General features: G+C 47.2%; 1 protein-coding gene across 3 annotated transcripts in view; it reads left to right on the top strand.

Annotated features, from left to right (window-relative positions):
- The window catches only part of LOC142574133 (uncharacterized), a 34,019-nt gene extending 31,857 nt beyond the window's left edge, over window positions 1–2,162 (top strand). For all 3 annotated transcript variants that reach the window (XM_075683294.1, XM_075683295.1, XM_075683293.1), the window contains 2 exons: window positions 1,859–1,912; window positions 1,987–2,162. In XM_075683294.1, the coding sequence (XP_075539409.1) occupies window positions 1,859–1,912; window positions 1,987–2,070 (138 nt within the window). In that variant the 3' untranslated portion in view covers window positions 2,071–2,162. The remainder of the gene's footprint in view (window positions 1–1,858; window positions 1,913–1,986) is intronic.
- The last annotated feature ends 17,980 nt before the right edge of the window (window positions 2,163–20,142 follow it).

The raw sequence follows: 20,142 nt of genomic DNA, 5'->3' as shown, positions 1-20,142 counted from the left end.
TACTCCCCCAATGCGAAATTGACCGCATCTCCATGCGCATTTTCATTTGGCGATATACCGACGCAAAGAATTTGATAGAGACATGTAGCAGAATCGGAAATCGTCGAAAGTCCGATCTGCGGGTTAAGCGCGTCGACTTTTAAACACGACTCGTTGAAGGTTCCACTGTAATCGCTGGTGCCGCTGGCTAACACAAAGTACCACACAATTCGTGTCGTCCATACAATCATATTAGAAAAGAATCGCTAACCGTGGCAATCGAAATATGTGCGAGCAAGAGCTCACGCCAGCACATGATAGTACGAAGCGAGCGGTTCGGCGGAGACCAGACACGAGTACGCTTCGAGCAGTCGGAGGTCGCATGACAACTATTTCCCGCGCACACGTTACTGAAGGGGCCGCCCTCACTGGTCTCCGCTGTTCGCGGCTCGCGTATTTCAGCTTCCGTTTCGCGTTCGCGCTTTCACCTTTCGCTACAGTTATTCGCTCCGATACGCCGCCGATGCCGACGCTCGCAGCAGCAACGGGCGCGTTAGAGCTTAGCTTTAAAAGGAACGTGTACCAAGCACTCCCACAATATCCGATGTGCTCAACGCATTGACGCTATAGTTAGAGAGCCTGAGTTTATATTTTTGTAACCGGTATAATATAGTATATCGTCCACATTCTTAAATCATTAAAACAGCGCAAAAATGAAAATGAAAGAAAGAAACGAGTCGACTGATCACCGAATCTTTTCTTCGTCGTTTGCGCCGAAAAAATTACGTCCCCAAAACAGGAACACCAGGCTGTCCTTATACATTTATTATTTTATGACTAGCCCGCCCCACAACAAATAGCGTTTATACCCATCCACGGTGTTTTCTTCCGTGTATCCATATTTTACAGCCAAGCTGTTAGCTTCTTAGTGTTCAGCATTTTTCTACTTCGGGTTCGTTAGCAAAAAATGTGGGCCGATCCCGGCGGCAGGGACCGGCCAGGAGCAGTGGCTCGTACTCCCACAAGGCAGGGGCTTTACGCACTCAACAGAGCGAAGCGAACAGTGCATGCATCTTTGTAATACGTTTCACTGAAGGTTACACTTACGTTTCAGCAAACGTTTCAATAAAGACTGAGCACAAATCAAGTTTCCGAACACAAAACTGATAAGGTGCTCCTTATAACAATGCGAATTTCGAACTGCTCTCCGCTTACGTTTCCTGCTAAAGATTACTACTGCGCAAGCTGCCGTGGCGACGGCAGCTTGCGACGCGCAAGCGACGTCTCTACCCTTTCGTACATAAAATTACCAGCCTACCAACCGATTCCGATTTCAATGTTGTTGCAGGGCCGCTTTGGGCGGCGGCATGCAGTCAGAATTAGCATTACTCCCATTGTTACCATTACCCTAAACTACCAGTACCGCCTTTGCTCAAAAGCAATAAAACATTGCCCATGCCTCCTGCAGATATAGCGGTGGTGTTCTGCAGATTCACTGGACACTCACCTACGCAGGGCCGCGATGGCGAATCAATTATTTTTGAGCACGTTTACCCGCTTTTGCGTCGTTGCTGATGCAAGGACACATTGTCGCTCATACGTACCATGGGACTTTGGCGAAGATTCGACAGAACAGCGCAAAATGACCCGTAAAATTGCGGCATTGACAAAAAGTGATACATGCTTTTTTAAGCAACATCTTTTAGTTTCCTTTTGATGTAGCACCCAAATATAGGAAATGTTTATTGCAAAGAGTCTTGTTCATATGAAATTCAGAATAGCCTCATTGAAGGCTGCTTATTGTTATCCGGAGAAAGTTAGTATTATGTTGAAATATTGATACATTTATCGTTTTATGTGTCCTTATCTGCTTTTCCAGACATGGACAGAAAAGTACAATATCAATATTGATTCTTTTGCGGATGCCTTGCAGGTGAGATCAACTTCATTTCTGTCAATCTTACGCTGCTTCGAAGATTTTTGACCTAATTTTTTGTTTCATTGCAGAGATGTGCTTTCCCGAAATTTCCGAAAGGCGTGAATTACGTCCTGAAAACTATTGATTACTTCAGGTACTTCGCTTCCGGATAAAATGTGCTCGAGAGCATCAGCAAGAACCACATGCTTAAAATATAAAGCTGATGTTCACACAAGCATAAAGCACTGAAAAAATAAATTTGTATTGCCGAAGAACTTGTGCGTCATTTTTTTAATGTATTGAAGCCCGTGATAACGGCATTTCACTGTTTAAATCAAGGGCCGCATTCGGTACGGCGGGAGGGGTATATGTGAGTGCTCTCGGGTACCACGATTTAAATGCACGTTAAATAAACTGCGGTTCTCCGAATTATGCCGCGGTCGCGCACTACGTCGCGCCTCATAATCAGACTGTGGGTTTGGCTCAGAAAACACGCCCGGATTTGGATCATTTGCTTAATTACATTCTTTTCCCCGCGGAAAAAGAAGTGTAGGAGGGCCAAACATAACAATATAGTCAATTTTAAGGTAAATGATCAGTGGAGCCTTATTCTTTGTCTAAAGCAACGCTGCTGTGCCTTTTTCTTGGTTAGCAAACCTAGAGCATTGCAAAGCGTTCATTATACACAGGCGTGCACATAGGCCATGTAGTTTCTCGAGGACATGTATAAGAGACTCCAGTCTCGTCTGGGATGTTTTATTCGTATATACCTGAGATCACACATGCAAACGTAATCTAAATGTTTTAGAATAGTACAACGAAAGTCTAAAATTATTAGTGAGGATACTCTTTTAGAAATTTTTCTACGAAAACTTATGCGTTCGTGGGTTCTTTCCTCCTCTAATGCATCGCGATCACGTCCTTATGCAAATGATAATATTGTTTTCTTTCTTGTAAAACCGCTCGAACCTAATGTAATTCGATACTTCGAATGTGATTAGGGAAATGTTAGATTAGAATTTCTTACGTGTCTTGGAGGAAAAAATACAAGTTCTTGCTTGTCAAAAAGAAATAATACTCGCTCTTTCGTTACTTCGATGTCGGCCGAAATGACAAACATAACATTAGATGAGAATATGTTCGATAGTCTTTATCAATAGTGACTGTACATAATGAATGCTGTATATATTTGCTTCATTTGCAGAATCTCTCTCATTTCAACTCACGTTTACATCCTCTGGGGGTTCTCTAAACATGAGTGAAGATTGTTACTACTCCCCTATTCTTCGTCGTCTCATACTGATGTCAGTTAACATTTCGGTACTGCAACGGCGCTTCTCCATTTCAAGATTCTTTCACGGTGTTTCTCGCAATTATACCGAACATAGCAACACACGACGAAAAACAGTGGGTATTTAGTAGCAAATGCTTACGCACACTTTAGATACATACCACAAGAGATTCTGCGTCTAATTTTTCTTATCTATTTATTTGAAACGTAGAATGAAGTTCAAATGACCTAAATATAGAATGAGGGCTTCGTAGCAAAGCGAGTAAAAGACTCCCCTAAAGTCTTCTAATAAGCTTATAAAGATTCGCGCAGGAACTCCTCTGGGAGTTGTCTATGTATGCCTAACAGCCGTGGCACTACCACATTTCCACCAAGCGCGGTGTCATTAGCATTGTTATCAAACTTGATCCGACCAGCGTAAACGACAGCGCTGCGCCGACACGCACCGCTGTGGATGACGACGCAAGGTGAATGGGACACGCAAGCAAACTACTGCACTTGGCGGCGCCAGGCTTGACGTTCCTATCACTGTAAGCCGTCGCCTCTCTTTAGCACCTTATCCATCCCCGCCGAGTCATTATTAACCGTGATCAACCGTACTGCGGCGGAGCCTGCGTATGTGACGGCCGCGCGGGCCTTATCTTGAAAGCAATCTGCGATGGGGACAGAGTACAATGAGTGCTGATAGCTTTCTGTGCGGTGTGTGGAGGCCGCTTAGTTCGAGCTGAAGCGAGAAGCAGCATGAACGTCAATTCGGTCGCTACTGCTGCCGCGCTTCGTCTTACGTGGCGGACGGACGGGCATCCCGTTTCCTCGTTGAGTAGGCATACAAATTCTTACGCATTTAAAGAAGTCACACGCCTGCTCGGCAAACGCAGTACAGTCACAGCTGAAACTCGAGGAGCGGCTCCATGGGAACTCCATTTTCGGTTCCACGCTCTACAGGGTCATCGGGGCCGTTTTCTCGAGAATGATCTCAACTGTGCGCCCGGCGTCGACGGCGAGCTGCGGTATATAAATGCCTCAGCGATCGCCGAGGTGCTTATATTGCTTGAATATGGTCAAGCAATGTAAATAAATCGGCTTATATATAAATGAAGGAACGGCTTACTCAAGCACCCATAAAGATAATCTCAAAATAAAGAGGAAGCAGAATAGTGCAGTAAAGAAACACAGAACACTGTGGGGCCACAATAAATACGAGCTGGTAAATGGAATCTGGAAAGGAGTAACGGTGCCAGCGCTAACATTCGCAAATGCCATGCTGTGCTTAAAATTGGATATCTTGGCATGGTTGGGAGGTAACCAAAGATAACTGGGCCGGTTAGCTTCGGGAGGCTACGGCAAAAAACTAAATGAGGCTGTGCAGATTGACATCGGTTGGCTCTCTTTAGAAGTCAGAGAAGCACAGAGCAAAATTAGTTTAACAGAAAGGCTCAGCAACATGGATTAAAAAGAACTGGCAGCTGAAGTGCACAAATATCTGTACTAGAAAAGCGTGAACAGAGAATGGAGGAAGAGGTCAAGAAAGTTGGCATCCATGTTCTGGGTGAATGAAACTGTAGATAGACAACCAGGAGTCATCACAAAGAAACTGCGAAACAGAGACGGATAATTGGATGCGAGGAATGGAAACAAAAAGAACCACTAAGATTTGCAAGAACGAAAAGAAAGAAATTAGAAGGGAATACGTGCGATAACCCAAGGGCTGTGCCTTGCTATTTGGTGCTCGAGATGGCTGCCTAAGGACAAAAGCATACCAGGTATGCGTTGCATCGTTATATAACTTTTGCTTCCTACCAGATATATACACTGCAAGCAATAATTAAGCCATATTGATTTCGTCGAACTCAATGACGACTGAAGAAGATGGCGAGGCAATACTACATATTCGACATGGAAGTTAAAGTGGCATAATGGTCACGTTGTCTTGCCTCTCTATGACCATAATTGACATAACTGGTGGGCGCGTCAAATAAAACAGCAGTCGTATACATCTTCGGACTGCTCCTGCAAGATGGAGCAATAACTGACCTAGCTAAATTCTTACTGCAGGCCGTGAGCCACCTTGACCAGCCTTTTCTGCAAAAAAGGACAACGACTGACCAAATAATATATCTGACGCACGTATGGAGGACGGACCAACCGACGGATGAAAGACGCTAACTGTACTAAACGAGAGAAGAAGGGGAACCGAGGGGCTCGATTTGGTCCATCATGACCACATAAAGCCAGCAGACAATGAAGCCATGAAAAGCATCGGGGAAATTAGCTTCACTTGAAAGGGAATAGTTAAAGACAATCAAGAACAAGGAAGTCCAACTGGACGAAAAGATAACTTGTCACCGGTGGGAGCCAAACCCTCAGCCACCTCATTACGCGTGCGCTGCGCTACCAATTGCTGCTAACTATAACGTGCTTGCTAGTGACATGCATTTAGCGCTAGTTTCCTGCTATCGACTTAATACCATTGGCCTGTACCTTCCACAACTGAAGTGCACCTTGCCACAAAAATCTGCTTTCGAAACGGACTCGGGTACCACAGGCTTGTGGTGCACGGAAAAGCACTGCAGACAGACATCGCAATGGTTAGTGTCCTTTTTTCGGAGCCACTTCTCCAGGCATAGCTCGTGGGCCAAGCCGATCAAGCCCCTTCAAGAGCAAGGGGACCACAAAGGTCCGTGTTCCTCATCGGCGCTGACTGTTCCGTGGTAGCAGATGCGGCACGTCGGTGCCTCAGCGTCCATGCCACGACTGCTCTCCGCGGGACTGCTTCCTCTGAGGTCCCTGGTCTGGGTTGGATTGGTGTTCGGAGGAAGCATGTTACCTGCCCGGTTCGTGGTCTCGGTTGGATCCGAAGAAGGCATATCGTCACGTCCTACCTGAGGTACTTCGACGCCTGCAAAGTTGTACACCATATTCTAATTGCGCATTCTTAACTTAACACAGACGTTCATGAACGGAAGATGGACGCCAATCAATGGACCCTATAAATGCCAGACTCAAAATGGTCTCTTAAAAGTCATTTTACCCGCTGGTACATTGATAAGATAGGTACAGCAAAAATCACCCTATATGTCAGACATGTCAGCTTCCAGAAGGAATCTCACAAAGCATCTGTAACTACTTTCATTAGGGCACAAAACTGCAGTAGATAGCCCTTATTTTATAGCGGAAAATTTTATGGACGTGGAATCACAATCAAAGCACAAGGCAACCAGAAACACCGCTCTTGACAATTTCACCACGTGCTGTTTCCTCTGAGATTAGTGCTTGAGCGCAGCTTCCGTGCTGTAGCGGCGCACTCGAGGAGGTAATTGAAGCGGGAAATCTGAATCGAGGAAGCAACACGTCTCGTCTGTGGTCCAACCTTGTACTTTGCTGTGAATCTCTAGCGCCGCTTAGCACATGCGCGTGCTTTGTGATGCACTACGCACATGGGATGTATGCAAATGTACATACTTCATGCTACGTTCTTATCATCTTTACCCTCTCTCTTTACTTTTGCGTTCCTTTCTCCTTCAGCCACATAAATGAGAGAGAAACACAGTTTATTCCGACCATCGGCCTCCTCAGTTCTGTCTGCATTTCGTTGAAGAAACGCGAACACAAATCCTGTAATGAAAAACCTGGAAGGACCAGCCAGCACTGTTATACCTAGCGGTACAACTAATCTTTGACATAATAATTAGACCCACCCAGGTGATGCAGTGGATTCGGCGTTGCGCCTGCTAAGCCTGCTAAGGATGAAGGATCATATCCCGGCTACGACGGCCTTATTTCGATACAGGCGAAATGCAAGAACGTCCATGTACCGCGGGCTGGGTGCACCTTAAAGAATCCCAGGTTGTAAAAATTATTCCGCAGGTCCCCGCTACGGTGTTCCTCATAACCATATTGTGGTCCTGACACATGAAACCCCAGAATTTTTTTTAATAATAAATGGTTCAATAAAAGACCTCCGTTGTGTCGGTTTTCTCTTATACTGCTCATGCTTCATTCCCCATTTATTGTCAACAATACGATGTGTCACATAATGAGAAGCTTTAGGGCTGTACCACTTAACAATCTTCAATATGTGACCAAAGCTTCTTCATGTATTTGATCACATTAGTATGTAGAGTAGCGTCTCAAACATGTGAATTAGCATGGCACGGAGTAGTGATATAGTAAGGTAGCCTAAGAACCGGGGGTAAGTTCGTCAAATATACGCAATATTATTCCGTTCAACGCTGAAGCTAAACACACAATTCACTAAAGCAACGGCTTAAGGAGCGCTGGCCCGGCTCGTTAGAGTTTCGGGCTTAGGAACCAGAAACGATAGTCGCAAATGATCATGCAAATGTTTCTGTGGCTCACGCCTATAGTAGAGGGGCCCCGGAGAAAAAGGAGAACATGGCGATTGTATGAAATACCTGTTCACTGGACCGTGTTTTCTAGATATTTTCCTTTGGTTCTGCACGCATGAAAAATGATAAAGAAGCGTGATATGAATTCGCCAGACAGACGAGGTTGCTTTTGTTTTCTTTTCGTTCAAAGAGTGATGAGGAATCTACTTGGTAAGAACCGGTCCAGCCATGGACTGACTTCGGCGAAACCGTAGATCTGTATGCTGAGAAAGCTTCACTTGAAAACTTCTTGCCTTTGGAACCCACTCTCAGTTGTCGATGTTCTGATTGCTGTTATTTTCTATACTAAATTATCTCAATCTCAATCCCCCTGTTTTTGTTCAAGTACCCATAGTTCAAATGTCCTTGCCCTAGACTTCTGGTGTTACTAAGGCCAAGTTAATTGGTTAAATGCTAATTAAGATAGCCATAACAAACGCACTCGAACCCACAAGCTTTGGTGGGAGAACCCTCGACCTTTGGTGGAAGTCGATCCTACGAACGTTGGTGTTAAGGCATAGTTAATTAAGCCAGAGATATGGCGCTCGAACCCACGGCCTTTGGTGTTAAGGCACAGGTAATTAAGACAGAGTTAGGAGACTCGCGCTCTCGAACTTTGGCGAGAGTGGAACCCTCGACCTTGGTTGGTAATTCAGGCGAAGGTAATTGTGGCACGGTTAATTTCGAACGAGTTATTGAAGGCACTCCAACCCACGACCTGTAGTGGGAGTCGAAGCCACGACGTTTGATGTTAAGGCATAGTTAATTAGGCTAGAGTGAATTGACGTACTCAAACCTAAAACTTTTGCTGGGAGTCGAACCAGCATACTTGCCTTGTGCCAGCCTGTGACGAACACCGTTAGACACGTGATGTCGCGGAGCCTCTGCTGACGTGGCCGCAGTGGGGAACTCGCGAAATAATTCAGTCCACTGAGGTTTCTTCAAAGAGCACCTAAGTACGAGCGCGCTTTTGCATTTCGCTCCCATGCAATGCGGTCGCAGTGACTGGGGTTGAACCAGCAACTTCGCGATCAGCAGAATGACGCCATATATCCACTGGGATATCGCGGCAGGCATATAAGAATGTAAGAATGTGATGTATGGAAATAAGAGTATTGAATAACAGTTTAAATACACGGACACTTCTAAGCTCCATGGCTACAGAGCTAGCGAAGGGAGGTTGGGATCATTTTTCTTGCAACTTCGAAATGAGCGAATACAACCATGCATAGAAAATAAAGGCAAGTGGCGAGTAGCCAGCTATGAGGTCATAAGGCGAGCTTTCGGTGCGTCCACACGTTCACTTTATTTACCCTTTTAACTGGGGGCAGCTGCAGAAACGTGATGCCACTTCTGAAGGTACGCGGCATTGTCAAAGACCAGACGGGCGATGGCGACGCCTTTCGTCTGGTTTCGCGCCCTCCTTCACTTCTTCCTGGCGCTATCCCTTCAGCGCGTTGAACCAGCACTTGCCTTGGATGCTGTCGACATTTGGGACGAGACAGGTGACTTGCGATGGTCGCGATCCCGTGGCTGTTGCTCATTGACCGCGGCAAGGTTTTTATCCGAACCGTTCAACGGGCCCTGGGAGACATCCGAAGCCAACTTCTCCGTTGTTAAAGCTTCTGTAGGAGAGTGGCTGACAGCTGACTGCGGCTTTTCGGCTGTCAGGTCCTGTGGTGTGGCTTGAGCGACATCTGACGACTGTTTATCTGGCGTCAAGCTTTTCAGTGAGCTTTCCTCAATACCTGGATGCAGCTTCTCTGGTACTGGAGGCTTGGCGACTGTCGCCATGCCTTCGCTAGTGCTGGCATGCCCTCCCGAACCAGGCGGGGCGAAGACAGGCCCTTGGCTCTTTAATCTTATCTTCCGTGTTCGAGCCTGTAAACCGAGGGGAAGGGCAATATAAATAGTTGTTGCAACTTATGCAGACACACATATAGGCCAGTGATTGCATGTATGACTGCCCTAATCTGACTTTTGTAGTCAGTGAGAAGTAAAAAAAAATGTAGGAGAGCCTCCTCCCTAGAAAGAGTGATACGGCCACCCTTCTTACCCTCGTCCCTTCAAGAAATACCTGCATTTTGTAATGGTATTGGCGTAAAAGGAGGAGCTTTATTTCAGTTACAACGAATCCGTCGTGGTCACGCACCAGGTGTATGTGGAATATACACCAATTGTATGTGAAACTACAAGGCGGTTAACAGCACTGACAGTTCATTTGAGAAGGCATTTTGAGAGTGGGAGGTATGTATGTCAACTTACGCCCTCTACAAAATTCTTCCGCGCCAACAACTCCTCTCTCCAGTGCGTTAGTGCACACGACCTCCGAGAGGGCGCATCAGGAGATCCACCAGCTGTCGTTATCTGTGCGTCCCTAGCATTCGCGCCGTCTCAAAGTTGAGCCAGCAGTATCTCGCCCAACCTTCAATTCTAATTTGCACTTTCATTTATACTGCAAAAGAGGACGTCTATAGGCACCGCTAATTCATTTACAATGGGCAGCGCTCTCATTTAACGAACGAAAACGTCCCTCAACGCAGCGAAAAGTTTCACAAAGGTGTGCCTGATCAAGGTGAAGGCGGCATCTGTACACGAAGAATCAGCAGTTAGATGGAGCATGCAGGATGAAATCATTACCTGACGCTTGTATGTGCGCCAAAACAAATTACAGGGATTTTTACGTGCGTAAACCACGATTCGATTATGAGGCACGCGGTTTGTAATACGGGCTAACGTTGACCACCTGAGACTTTTTAACGTGCACTTAAATGGAAGAAAAGGTTTTTTTTTTCTTCACGCCTCCTTCATCGGAAAGCGCGCCCTGCGGCGGGTATCGAGCTCACGACCACGAGCTTAGCAGCGCAACGCCATAGCCGTTAAGCTACTAGCCGCTACCAGCTACCATTAAGCCAGCGCAAACTACAAAGCTACCGCGCGGGTAGTACGCAGGCCCCCTTTGAGCAGCAGTTGGCTCTGCGTTTTAGATGTGTCCTTGAGTAAATCGCCTTTTCACTTTACAGAGACCTACAAACGGTGCGGACGACATGAAACGGAAATTTTTAGCCATGACGAGAACCTGAGGTAGTTTCGTGAATTTCAGAGGCAAAAGATTCCGCGGCAGGACGCGGCAAGTAGTTCACAAGTGCCGATTATCCTAAAGTGGGCTGGTCTGGCAAATCCAATTTTGCTCAGAAATACTTAGGCCTAACAGAAGTTTCTTGCACGAAAACTATGAAGGGCCTCACAAGGCGCTCATTTCAATCTCGAAGACCTCCAATGCCGTGCACTTTTAGTCACAAAAGAAACACTCACAGACACAGAAATACGCCCACGCGCACGCACGCCCACACGCACAAATTAGAAAGGTATGAGTCTGTACTTTGCGATTTATTCCTGTCCATAATTCGGTTTTTTTTCTAGCCTTTTTTTACCCACTTTGTAACCCACAGGGCATGATAGTTCGAGTATGAACGAACTAGCCCCCTAATGACAACGCTGATTCCTCTCAGTATTGCATCGTCGCGGACCCCAACAAGGCTGGTTTACCCTCTCGACAGGATCGATTAGCAGGATATCCTCGATGGACATCCAATCAGTGTTGGGGAGCAGCGTGAAGCAGATCAGCCCTCCGGTGAGGGCGATGACCCTGTACAGCCAGAGGGACACGGCGAACATCCGTGCAGTGTCAGTTGTAGCCACAAAGTTGGCTGTCACAAAAGCGCCGGTCCAGCTGGCTGCGCACACGCTTCCAAACTCGAGTCCTGTGCCACGGAGTAGAACGAGCTCAGCGGCAAGAATCCACGGTACGGGCCCCAAGCCAGCCGAGAAGGCGACAATGAACAAGGCCTGTTCAACGGAAAGGACAGATTGCGAATTAGATGCGGCACCCAAACATGCCATTGCTTATAGGCCGAATTGTGGGCAGACATTGTTTAGGACCACCACCCACTTTTCATTTTGTTAATGAACCTCATCGCTGTGATCGTCATTGCCGTCATCATCATGAGCATCAGCATAAAAAGGAAATCCAGGCGCCGTCACAGCTTGCATCTAATCACGGAGAATAACCTAGCTGGTCACTCAGGGGCTTTTACAATTACCATAAGTCTTCTATTTGCTAACATATTCTCACAAGTGCGAAACCTCATTGGTAAGATATAACAACTTGAAGGGAATAACTTTACTAAAACAGCATAGTGAGGATACGATTTGTTCAAAACTGGTAGCCTTACTCCTAAAACAGTTACTAGCCCTTGTTATAATCTTTACCTATGCAATAGCTCCAAACGTTATAGAGCGGCGACGTTGTTTCACATACACCAATCAATAAAAACGCATGATTAGCGAAACGACAAGGTTCTAAGACGACCGGTGAACGCAGGTTAACTTCAAACGAAGGTGTCCCGGAAAAGCGAAAGTTGATGAGTCATCAAACAGGAAAAGAGTGCCAGGGTGACGTACAGTACTGACACATTTTCGACGCTTCTTCTGATGAAGTTCCTGTCAAGGAGAACAGAGCGCCCGTGTAGAGTATAGCCCACGGTTAAAGATAAACTGCTCAATCAACTTGTCGCGCAGAGTGGTTATAGGGGCTCTTTAAACGAAACAGCGTGGGACAGAGTGAATAAGTAAGTTTTTTCACGCAAGTTACCTGAAGAGACGGACATAACTCGCGCAAAAACTCACAATGTCCCTGATTAAGTCTCTAATTAAAGGTATTCGCCAAATTAGTTTATTATTATTCGTTTTTGAATAATTTTCCAAATTTCAGTATTAAAGCCGAGCAGTAGCGAAGTCATGTCCATTTAAAAGAAGTTCTAAGGCTAGCGTCAATTTCGAGATATCCGTCCTTCAAACTTGCTGCGAAATACATTGATGTTGCAGTAAGCTTTTCTAAAAGCCGCCTTCAGATAGTTGTGGGCGATTGTACTGCAACACTTACGCACGTTTTAGCTGATTTTAGCGGACAGGTAGTCGAAAATGGGCGCTAGGTTTTGGATTACCACTGAGTAGACGTGCATTTTCTGCTGTTCTGTTTCAATTATGACCACTCCTATCGCGCACACTAAAGAGCGAACATGCACAGGTTACTGCACAAGAAAAAAGTAAGGAGACCAACAAAGGACTCATTTATATGATATATGCCATTCACTGCAAATGGAAAGCGTCCACATTAATTTGGACTGTTTGCGGTAATAACAATGCTTATTTATTTGCGGCATTAAATCCCAAAGGGCGGCAGACATCACTAAATGTGCTATATTCACTGATTGACAAAAATATTCAATGAGAACTGTATATGACTTTCTAGTTAATAAATTTAGGCTACGTGTCGCTTTTGCAGAAATCCAAGGCTTGTACACAGATTGCGAATCTCACGGCCACAGCAGGCCATTTCTGGGCACACTCCCCTAACTTAGGGTCAAATTCATTGTCATTGCATTTAATGTTTCCGGCGACGTCCCCTCGCGCATGCGTGCGAAAGCTTAGTGTAAGCACAATGCTTTCGAGACTACACTTTGAGGAGGACTATCTCGGAGTCGGTGCTTGTCTCAGGCATCCAGGCATCGAGCCATCTAGGCAATTGCTCCCTGAGACACGTGATTTACTGAGCAAGTTGGTTCTCATGCCTTCAATAACTGTGTTATCAGGGATTATCATACATTTACTGATGTCCACTGAGGGTGAAAAACATATTTCTGCATTGAACAGCCTTAAAAAAATTGACTCTTCCAATTTTGCCCGGCTTTTCGGTAAAGCTACGAAGTGTACATTTGGTGTATAGCCAGGTGTACATTTGCTGAGGAAATCACTTATTTTCTTTTCAAACTGGGTGTAACGGCGTGCATTATATTGTTACGAATGATGTTTATTTACAGGGTGAAACGAGGTCCGAGATGGAAGCTACAGGCCAGTCCCAGCCGGCGCAGAGTACCCCGAGATCACGCACGCCCACTCTACTTCTTCTTTCTCTGCCTCAGTCGGGCAGTGCTGCGACATTTTCCCCGGGGGCAGACGAAGCTCGCTGAGCGAGTTAAAGATACCTGTGATTGTACTGCTTTAGTCTGGCCACGTGAACAACTTGCGTCGCACGTGAACGCCGATTACTTGCCGTCACTTTGGCGACGACATAGTTCACATCACTCAAGCGGCTGAGTATAACGAATGGTCCGGTGTAAGTGGCGAGAAACTTGCGGTACAAGCCCTTTTTGCGAACAGGTGTCCACAACCAAACATAATCACCGGGAGTAAAGCTGACGGTGATATGCCGCGCATCATAGCGAATCTTGCTGTTGCCTTGTGAGGACAACGTCCTGAGATGCGCCAGTCGACGTGCTTCCTCAGCACGACACAGAGTTTGGGCGATGGAAGGATCTTCTTGTCACGATATTGGTAGAATAGTGTCCAGAAAGCTCTGGGGAGCGCGTCCGTACAGCAAAAAGAACGGCGCATATCCAGTAACTTCGAGCTTGGCACTATTGTACGCGTACGTTACAAAAGGTAAGACGGCATCCCAATTCTTGTGGTCAGCAGCGAAATACATTGATAACATGTTGGTAAGGGTTCGGTTCGTCCGCTCCGTGAGGCCATTGTTAGCGGGTGGTAAGGAGTGGAATGCCGATATGCAGAACCACAAAGCTGTAAAAGTTCTTCAACGACGTCGGCGGTGAATTGCCGTCCACGGTCACTGATGGCAACACGGGGAGCGCCGTGACGAAGTATGACGTGATGCAACAAAAACGAAGAGACATCGGCTGCAGTGGTGGATGGAAGTGCTGCCGTTTCCGTGTAGCGAGAAAGATAATCTACGCATACTATGATCCAGCGGTAGCCAGCTGACGTCTTTGGGAGCGGGCCAAGCAAGTCGATGCCGACTTTTTCAAAGGGTTGCGTCGGTGGCCTAACTGGTTGTAAATAGCCTGCTGGGGCCGTCGTCATTTGCTTGTGGCGCTGGCAAAGAGTACAGCTGGTGACATACTGTTTCGTTGTTTTCCAGAGCTTGGGCCAGAAGAACCTCTAAGTCGGTGTAGTGTGCGTGCAAAGCCAAGGTGCCCGGACGTGATATCGTCATGCATGGAACGATGGACAGCAGAGCGCAGATTTTCGGGCACAGCTAGAAGCAATGGGGGACCATCCGCCGAGTAGTTGTTTTTTGTACAACAAACCATTACGAAAAGTAAATGGTGTTGTTCCTGCTTGCTCACGTGCAGCTGCCCGTAGGGATTTCAAGGTAGGGTCGCAACGTTGCTCGCTCTCGAAGGTACGCAGGTTTGGAAAGTCGGAAGAGATGGAAACTAGGTAGTTAGTCATCAAAGTCATCATCCTCAGCTTTAGTGTGAGGCGAAGGGAGACGGGATAGGCAATCAGCATCCGTGTGACAGCGCCCGCTCTTGTAGTTAACGGAAAAGCTGTACTCTTGAAGGCGCAAAGCCCAGCGGGCCAACCGACCAGACGGGTCACGCAGCCCAACCAGCCAACACAGTGAATGATGGTCAGTCACTATCGCGAATGCGCGGCCATGTAGATACGGACGGAACTTCTGAATGGCGAATACGACTGCTAGGCACTCGAGTTCAGTAACGGTGTAGTTTGTCTCCGCTTTTGTAAGTGTCCGACTAGCGTAGGCCATTACATGCTCACGGCCATCGCAGAGTTGAACAAGCACAGCGCCAACACCCGCACCGCTGGCGTCAGTGTGCAGCTCAGTTGACGCCTCCCGATCAAAATGCCGCAGTACCGGTCCAGAAGTCAACAAAAATTTCAGCTGTTGAAACGCCGACTCGCAGTCAGCAGTCCACAGGTATGGAGTGTCTTTGTGAAGGAGAGACGTGAAGGGAGAGGCAATTGAAGCTGTGCAAAATTCTTGATAAAGTGCCGGAAATATGAGCAAAGGCCCAAAAAGCTTCGCAGATCTTTCACCGATTGTGGCTGTTGGAAGTCGCGAACCGCTGCTATCTTTTCAGGGTCTGGTCGTATGCCGTCTTTGTCGACCAGAAAGCCTAGTACGAGAGCTTGACGCTCCCGAAATGACATTTATTCGAGTTTAAAATAAGGCCTGCTTGCTGGATACAGTCAAGAACGATTGACAGGCGTTGATTGTGCTCGTGAACTGTCCGGCCGTAGACAATGACGTCGTCTAAATAGCACATGCAAATTTCCCATTTGAGTCCGCGGAGCACGGTATCCATAAATAGCTCGAATGTCGCTGGAGCGTTGCATAAGCCAAAGGGCATAACGTTGAACTCAAAGAGACCGTCAGGTGTCACGAAGGCTGTCTTCTCCTTTTCTGAGGGAAGCATGGAGATTTGCCAATATCCTGACCGTAAATCAACAGAAGAGAAATACGACGCGGAGTAGAGGCAGTTGACGGCGTCATTTATTCGTGGTAGGGGGTACCCGTCTTTCTTTGAGACGGTGTTTAGGCGGCGATAGTCCACACAGAATCTCCATGAGTTATCTTTTTTCTTCACTAGGATCACAGGAGCAGCCCGAGGGCTACATGATTCCTGGATCACTCCTTTCTGTAACATTTCTTCGACCTGCTCGGCGACGACTTTTCTCTCTGAAGGTGAAATGCGATAGGGCTTCTGACGAATTGGCGTTGCTTGCCCTGTATGGATGCGGTGTTGCATACGAGACGCCGGTGGTGTATGGGAGGCTCGTTGGCCTTGAGCAAAATCAAACACTGTGGCGTAGCGAGCGAGCACAGCTTCCAGCAGACACTCCTCACTAGAAGACAGCGACTTGTTAATCATGCGCTTAAAGTCAGCAGAATTATCATGCTTGGAATTTGGGTTGAATTTCTTTTCGGCAGTTGACATTTCGACCATACCAACGCTGACAATGGCTTGTTCATCAAAACTTGCCAGTTTAAGTCCTAGCGGCAATGTTATGGATTGGGTTGAAACGTTCACTGTCCACAAACGAGTACAACCATCAGTGGTGACAACGAGGTAGCGAGGGACTATCGCATTTTTCTTGAGCGCATTGTTATAGTCGGGCTCGGCTAAACCACAACAAGAACCTGTACGAGGGCGAGAAGTATTCACAGGTACAAACATTGCAGTATGAGGGGGCAAAGTCACATCTTGTGACACGGAAAGAACGTCCGCGGCATCACTAGTGCTATCTGTCATTGAAGTTCGTGCGTCGCGGCGAAGAGAAATCGTGTCACTTCCACAATCCAAATTTGCCCCCCACTCACGCAAGAAATCAATTCCTAAAATAATGTCATGCGTTGTTCGTTCAAGCGCAGTAAATTCACTTCTAAATGTCTGGTCCCCTATCGTAACTGAAACAGAACAGACCCCAAGTGGGCGTAACATTTCCCCACCAACTCTACGAAAGGTAGCGTTCCGATCCCAAGAAAACATAACTTTTTGTCCAAGACGATTTTGGAAGGACAGGCTCATAACAGAAACTGCCGCGCCGGTGTCAACTAAAGCAAAAGCACTCACATTGTCAACTAAAATGCACGCTTTGTTTTTAAACAATTTTACACTAGGGGGTCTTGACGAAGATGAGCATTTTGCGGCCTCACCCCCGTCGGTCGCACCAGCTAGTTGATGTTGGCGGTGATAACGAGTGACGACGAGGTGATGGAGAGCGTCGTTGTCGTGTTGGTGGTGGTGTCCGGCTGCGATCGGAAACGGCGGAGTCACTGCGGTTCGCGCGTCCCTGCTGCAGCCACTGGAAGGAACTGGGATACGGCCAGGGCTCGTCAGCGGGCACGCGGGGTGTGTAGGAATTAAACCGTGGAGCACGCTGCTGGCGGCGGTGGCAATACCTAGAAATGTGCCCAGGCACACCGCCGCTGTAGCAAATGCGGGATTCGCGGCTTGTCGCGGGTGACACCGGTGACATGGGTGGAAACGTGCTCTCAGGCTGGTTGTAGGAGGGAAGAGCCCGCGGAACAAATCGTTGTGGTGCATCTTGCCGGCGTCCCAGACTTGTCGGTTGCGGTGGCAAGCTACTGCTCTCCGTACGATCAGCATAGGTCCTGCGAGGTTCTCGGTAACTCTGAGGTGCCCAGGTGGCCGGTGGCACACGAGAGCGATGATCAAAGGCACACTGATGGCACACATGAGCGTCGTCAACAACTTTAAGGCGTTCAAGCTCTTCTTTAACCACTTGCCGAATCACCGAGGAGATGTCGTGGGTTGGGACGGGCACACTTGCAATAGTAGTAACGTTGTCCCAGCGTCCAAACTTTGGCCCAAGCCTTCTCATTTTCAGCGCTTCAAACGCCCGGCAGTGTTTCCTCAGATCAGACGGAGTACTAAGATCTTCCTTCGTTATAAGAAAATTATAAACATCTTCAGCGATTCCTTTAAGCAGATGTCCTACTTTGTCTTCGTCTGTCATGGTAGCGCTGACGATTCCGCATAATTTCAGAACAGCCTCTATGTACGTTGTACACGTTTCTCCAGGTAATTGAGCTCGTCGGGAAAGCGTCTGCTCAGCCTTCTTTTTCTTAGAGATCAGGTCCCCGAAGCACTTGGTGAATTCTTCTATAAAATTGTCCCAGCTTGTCAGAACGCTCTCGTGGTTTTCAAACCAGAGGAGCGCGGTTCCAGCGAGAAAAAAACCACGTTATCGAGCTGCTTCGTAGTGCTCCAGTGGTTGTGGCGACTCACTCTGTTGTAGTATTTAAGCCAGTCGTCGACATCTTCGTTCGCCTTCCCCGAAAAGGTGGGTGGCTCTCGCAGCGGTGTCCAGTAGCCAGCCTGACCTGCGTGATTGCTGTCTGGTCCGCCACAGGTGGGGTCGTCACTGCCTACTCCGGAATCGGCCATGTCCGCTGCTTGTGGTCGTAAACCGGCTAAGCGCCTACTCCGTCAGACAGTTCGTAGAGCTGGGTCGTCCAGGATCGTCCAAGATTTACCCCGCACCTCCACCAAAGATGTTACGAATGATGTTTATTTACAGGGTGAAACGAGGTCCGAGATGGAAGCTACAGGCCAGGCCAAGCCGGCGCAGAGTACCCCGAGATCACGCGCGCCCACTCTACTTCTTCTTTCTGTGCCTCAGTCGCGCAGTGCTGCAACAATATTATCTATCTTTTGTTATTGTTTAATCTTGATGCAGGTCGTCTCGAAAAAATTTTTGAGTTCACTGGCTGCTGCCTATGCATTAGGCAGCAGCCACGGCAAGACGTGGTCATCACGATGTTTCGTTAAGGCGCTTGCGGAGTTGCTTTTTCTTGGTGCACTAAATAAAACTAATGGTGGAATAAACTTCAAACTCCTAAACGCTGCAAAGCACAATACCCCTAGCTGAGGAGCATACATAAGCTGCCGACCCCATGGTAATTCCTATCCACTTAGCTACGGCGTGGTTCCTCGATGCAATGAATTGTTCATTGGTTCATTTCACTCTCATCCTGATCCAAATGTGTCCCTTATTGTTTTCAAGACATCACGATTATATCCTTCAGAAGGAATTTTTGACCTCCCGCAGTATTTCCAAGAAAGGTCATGTTTGCGGTGACAGATTGCTGGAAAGACCAGACACACCGACGATGCAATGAGATCGCCACAAGCTCGCCGAGAAAAGGGACAAAATGGGAAGACACGCTGATTACGGGAATCGTACGGAATGTCTTGTTTGTACAGAAATTGGCAGATTCTGAGCTCCTCTGATAGGGGAGGCTAAACTATACTTGAGTGTACGACAGAACGCTCGGTGAAACGACGTTGATAAAATGCATATAGGGATAAATTATAACAGACACTATCGAATAGCTCGTGAGATTTTACGAGTCTACCAACATTTGTTACACATATCCACGAGCACACTTTTCGCTGCTTCATTTTTGGAGGCTTCTCGCGTTTCGAATTCACTGCTACGGCTGTACAGAAACATCGGAATTATTCAGCACACAGGAATTTCCTCGCACGCCAACGCACCTGCAGTAGTGCAAGAGTCATGGCGCTGTCCATGGAAGGCCTGGTCGAGTCGGCTCCGTGATCCAGGTAGACTGTGCTAAGGGTGACGCTGTTGATGCCGCTCAGATGTTGCGACACCACGAGCAGCAGTGCGAGCAAATAGTGCGCCACTGGGGTCCTGTACTTTGGCAACACTGCCTGGATGGCGTCGAACTCGATGTCGGTCTGAAGGGCAACATTACGCAAGAATCGTAAAAAAAAAGCGTTAAGCGTTAAAAGAGTTATGCTGTTAGACCTTGAGTCATAGATTGTTCCTGTGTTATCAACACCCAACAGGCTGTTTTGAATTTCGTTCTGTGTGTATTTTGTGTGTATTTTGTCTGTGTGTGTATTAACACGCATAGATGAATAGCGGGTATTCTTTTTATACGCAATGGTCATGCCTTGCCAAAGTCCCCACTTTGGCTTTCCTGTTTCCCGCAATCCGCGACCTCACATAGTCATGTCCAGACTTTGAAGCTACATATAGTTGACTGCGACTGATCGAAAATACTGAAAGGGCAAAGGTAAAACGTTTTGCAAGCCAGAAGCAATTACTATTTTAGCATGTGATGCGATACCAGAGTTAAGTGGGTGACATGTCGCGAGACGAAGGCGGCACGCACGGAAACTGAC

The sequence above is a fragment of the Dermacentor variabilis genome, chromosome 3, assembly GCF_050947875.1.
Source record: "Dermacentor variabilis isolate Ectoservices chromosome 3, ASM5094787v1, whole genome shotgun sequence".
Classification (NCBI taxonomy): Eukaryota; Metazoa; Arthropoda; class Arachnida; order Ixodida; family Ixodidae; genus Dermacentor; species Dermacentor variabilis.
The sequence above is the reverse complement of the archived record's forward strand: the minus strand, read 5'-3'. Positions and strand labels throughout refer to the sequence as shown.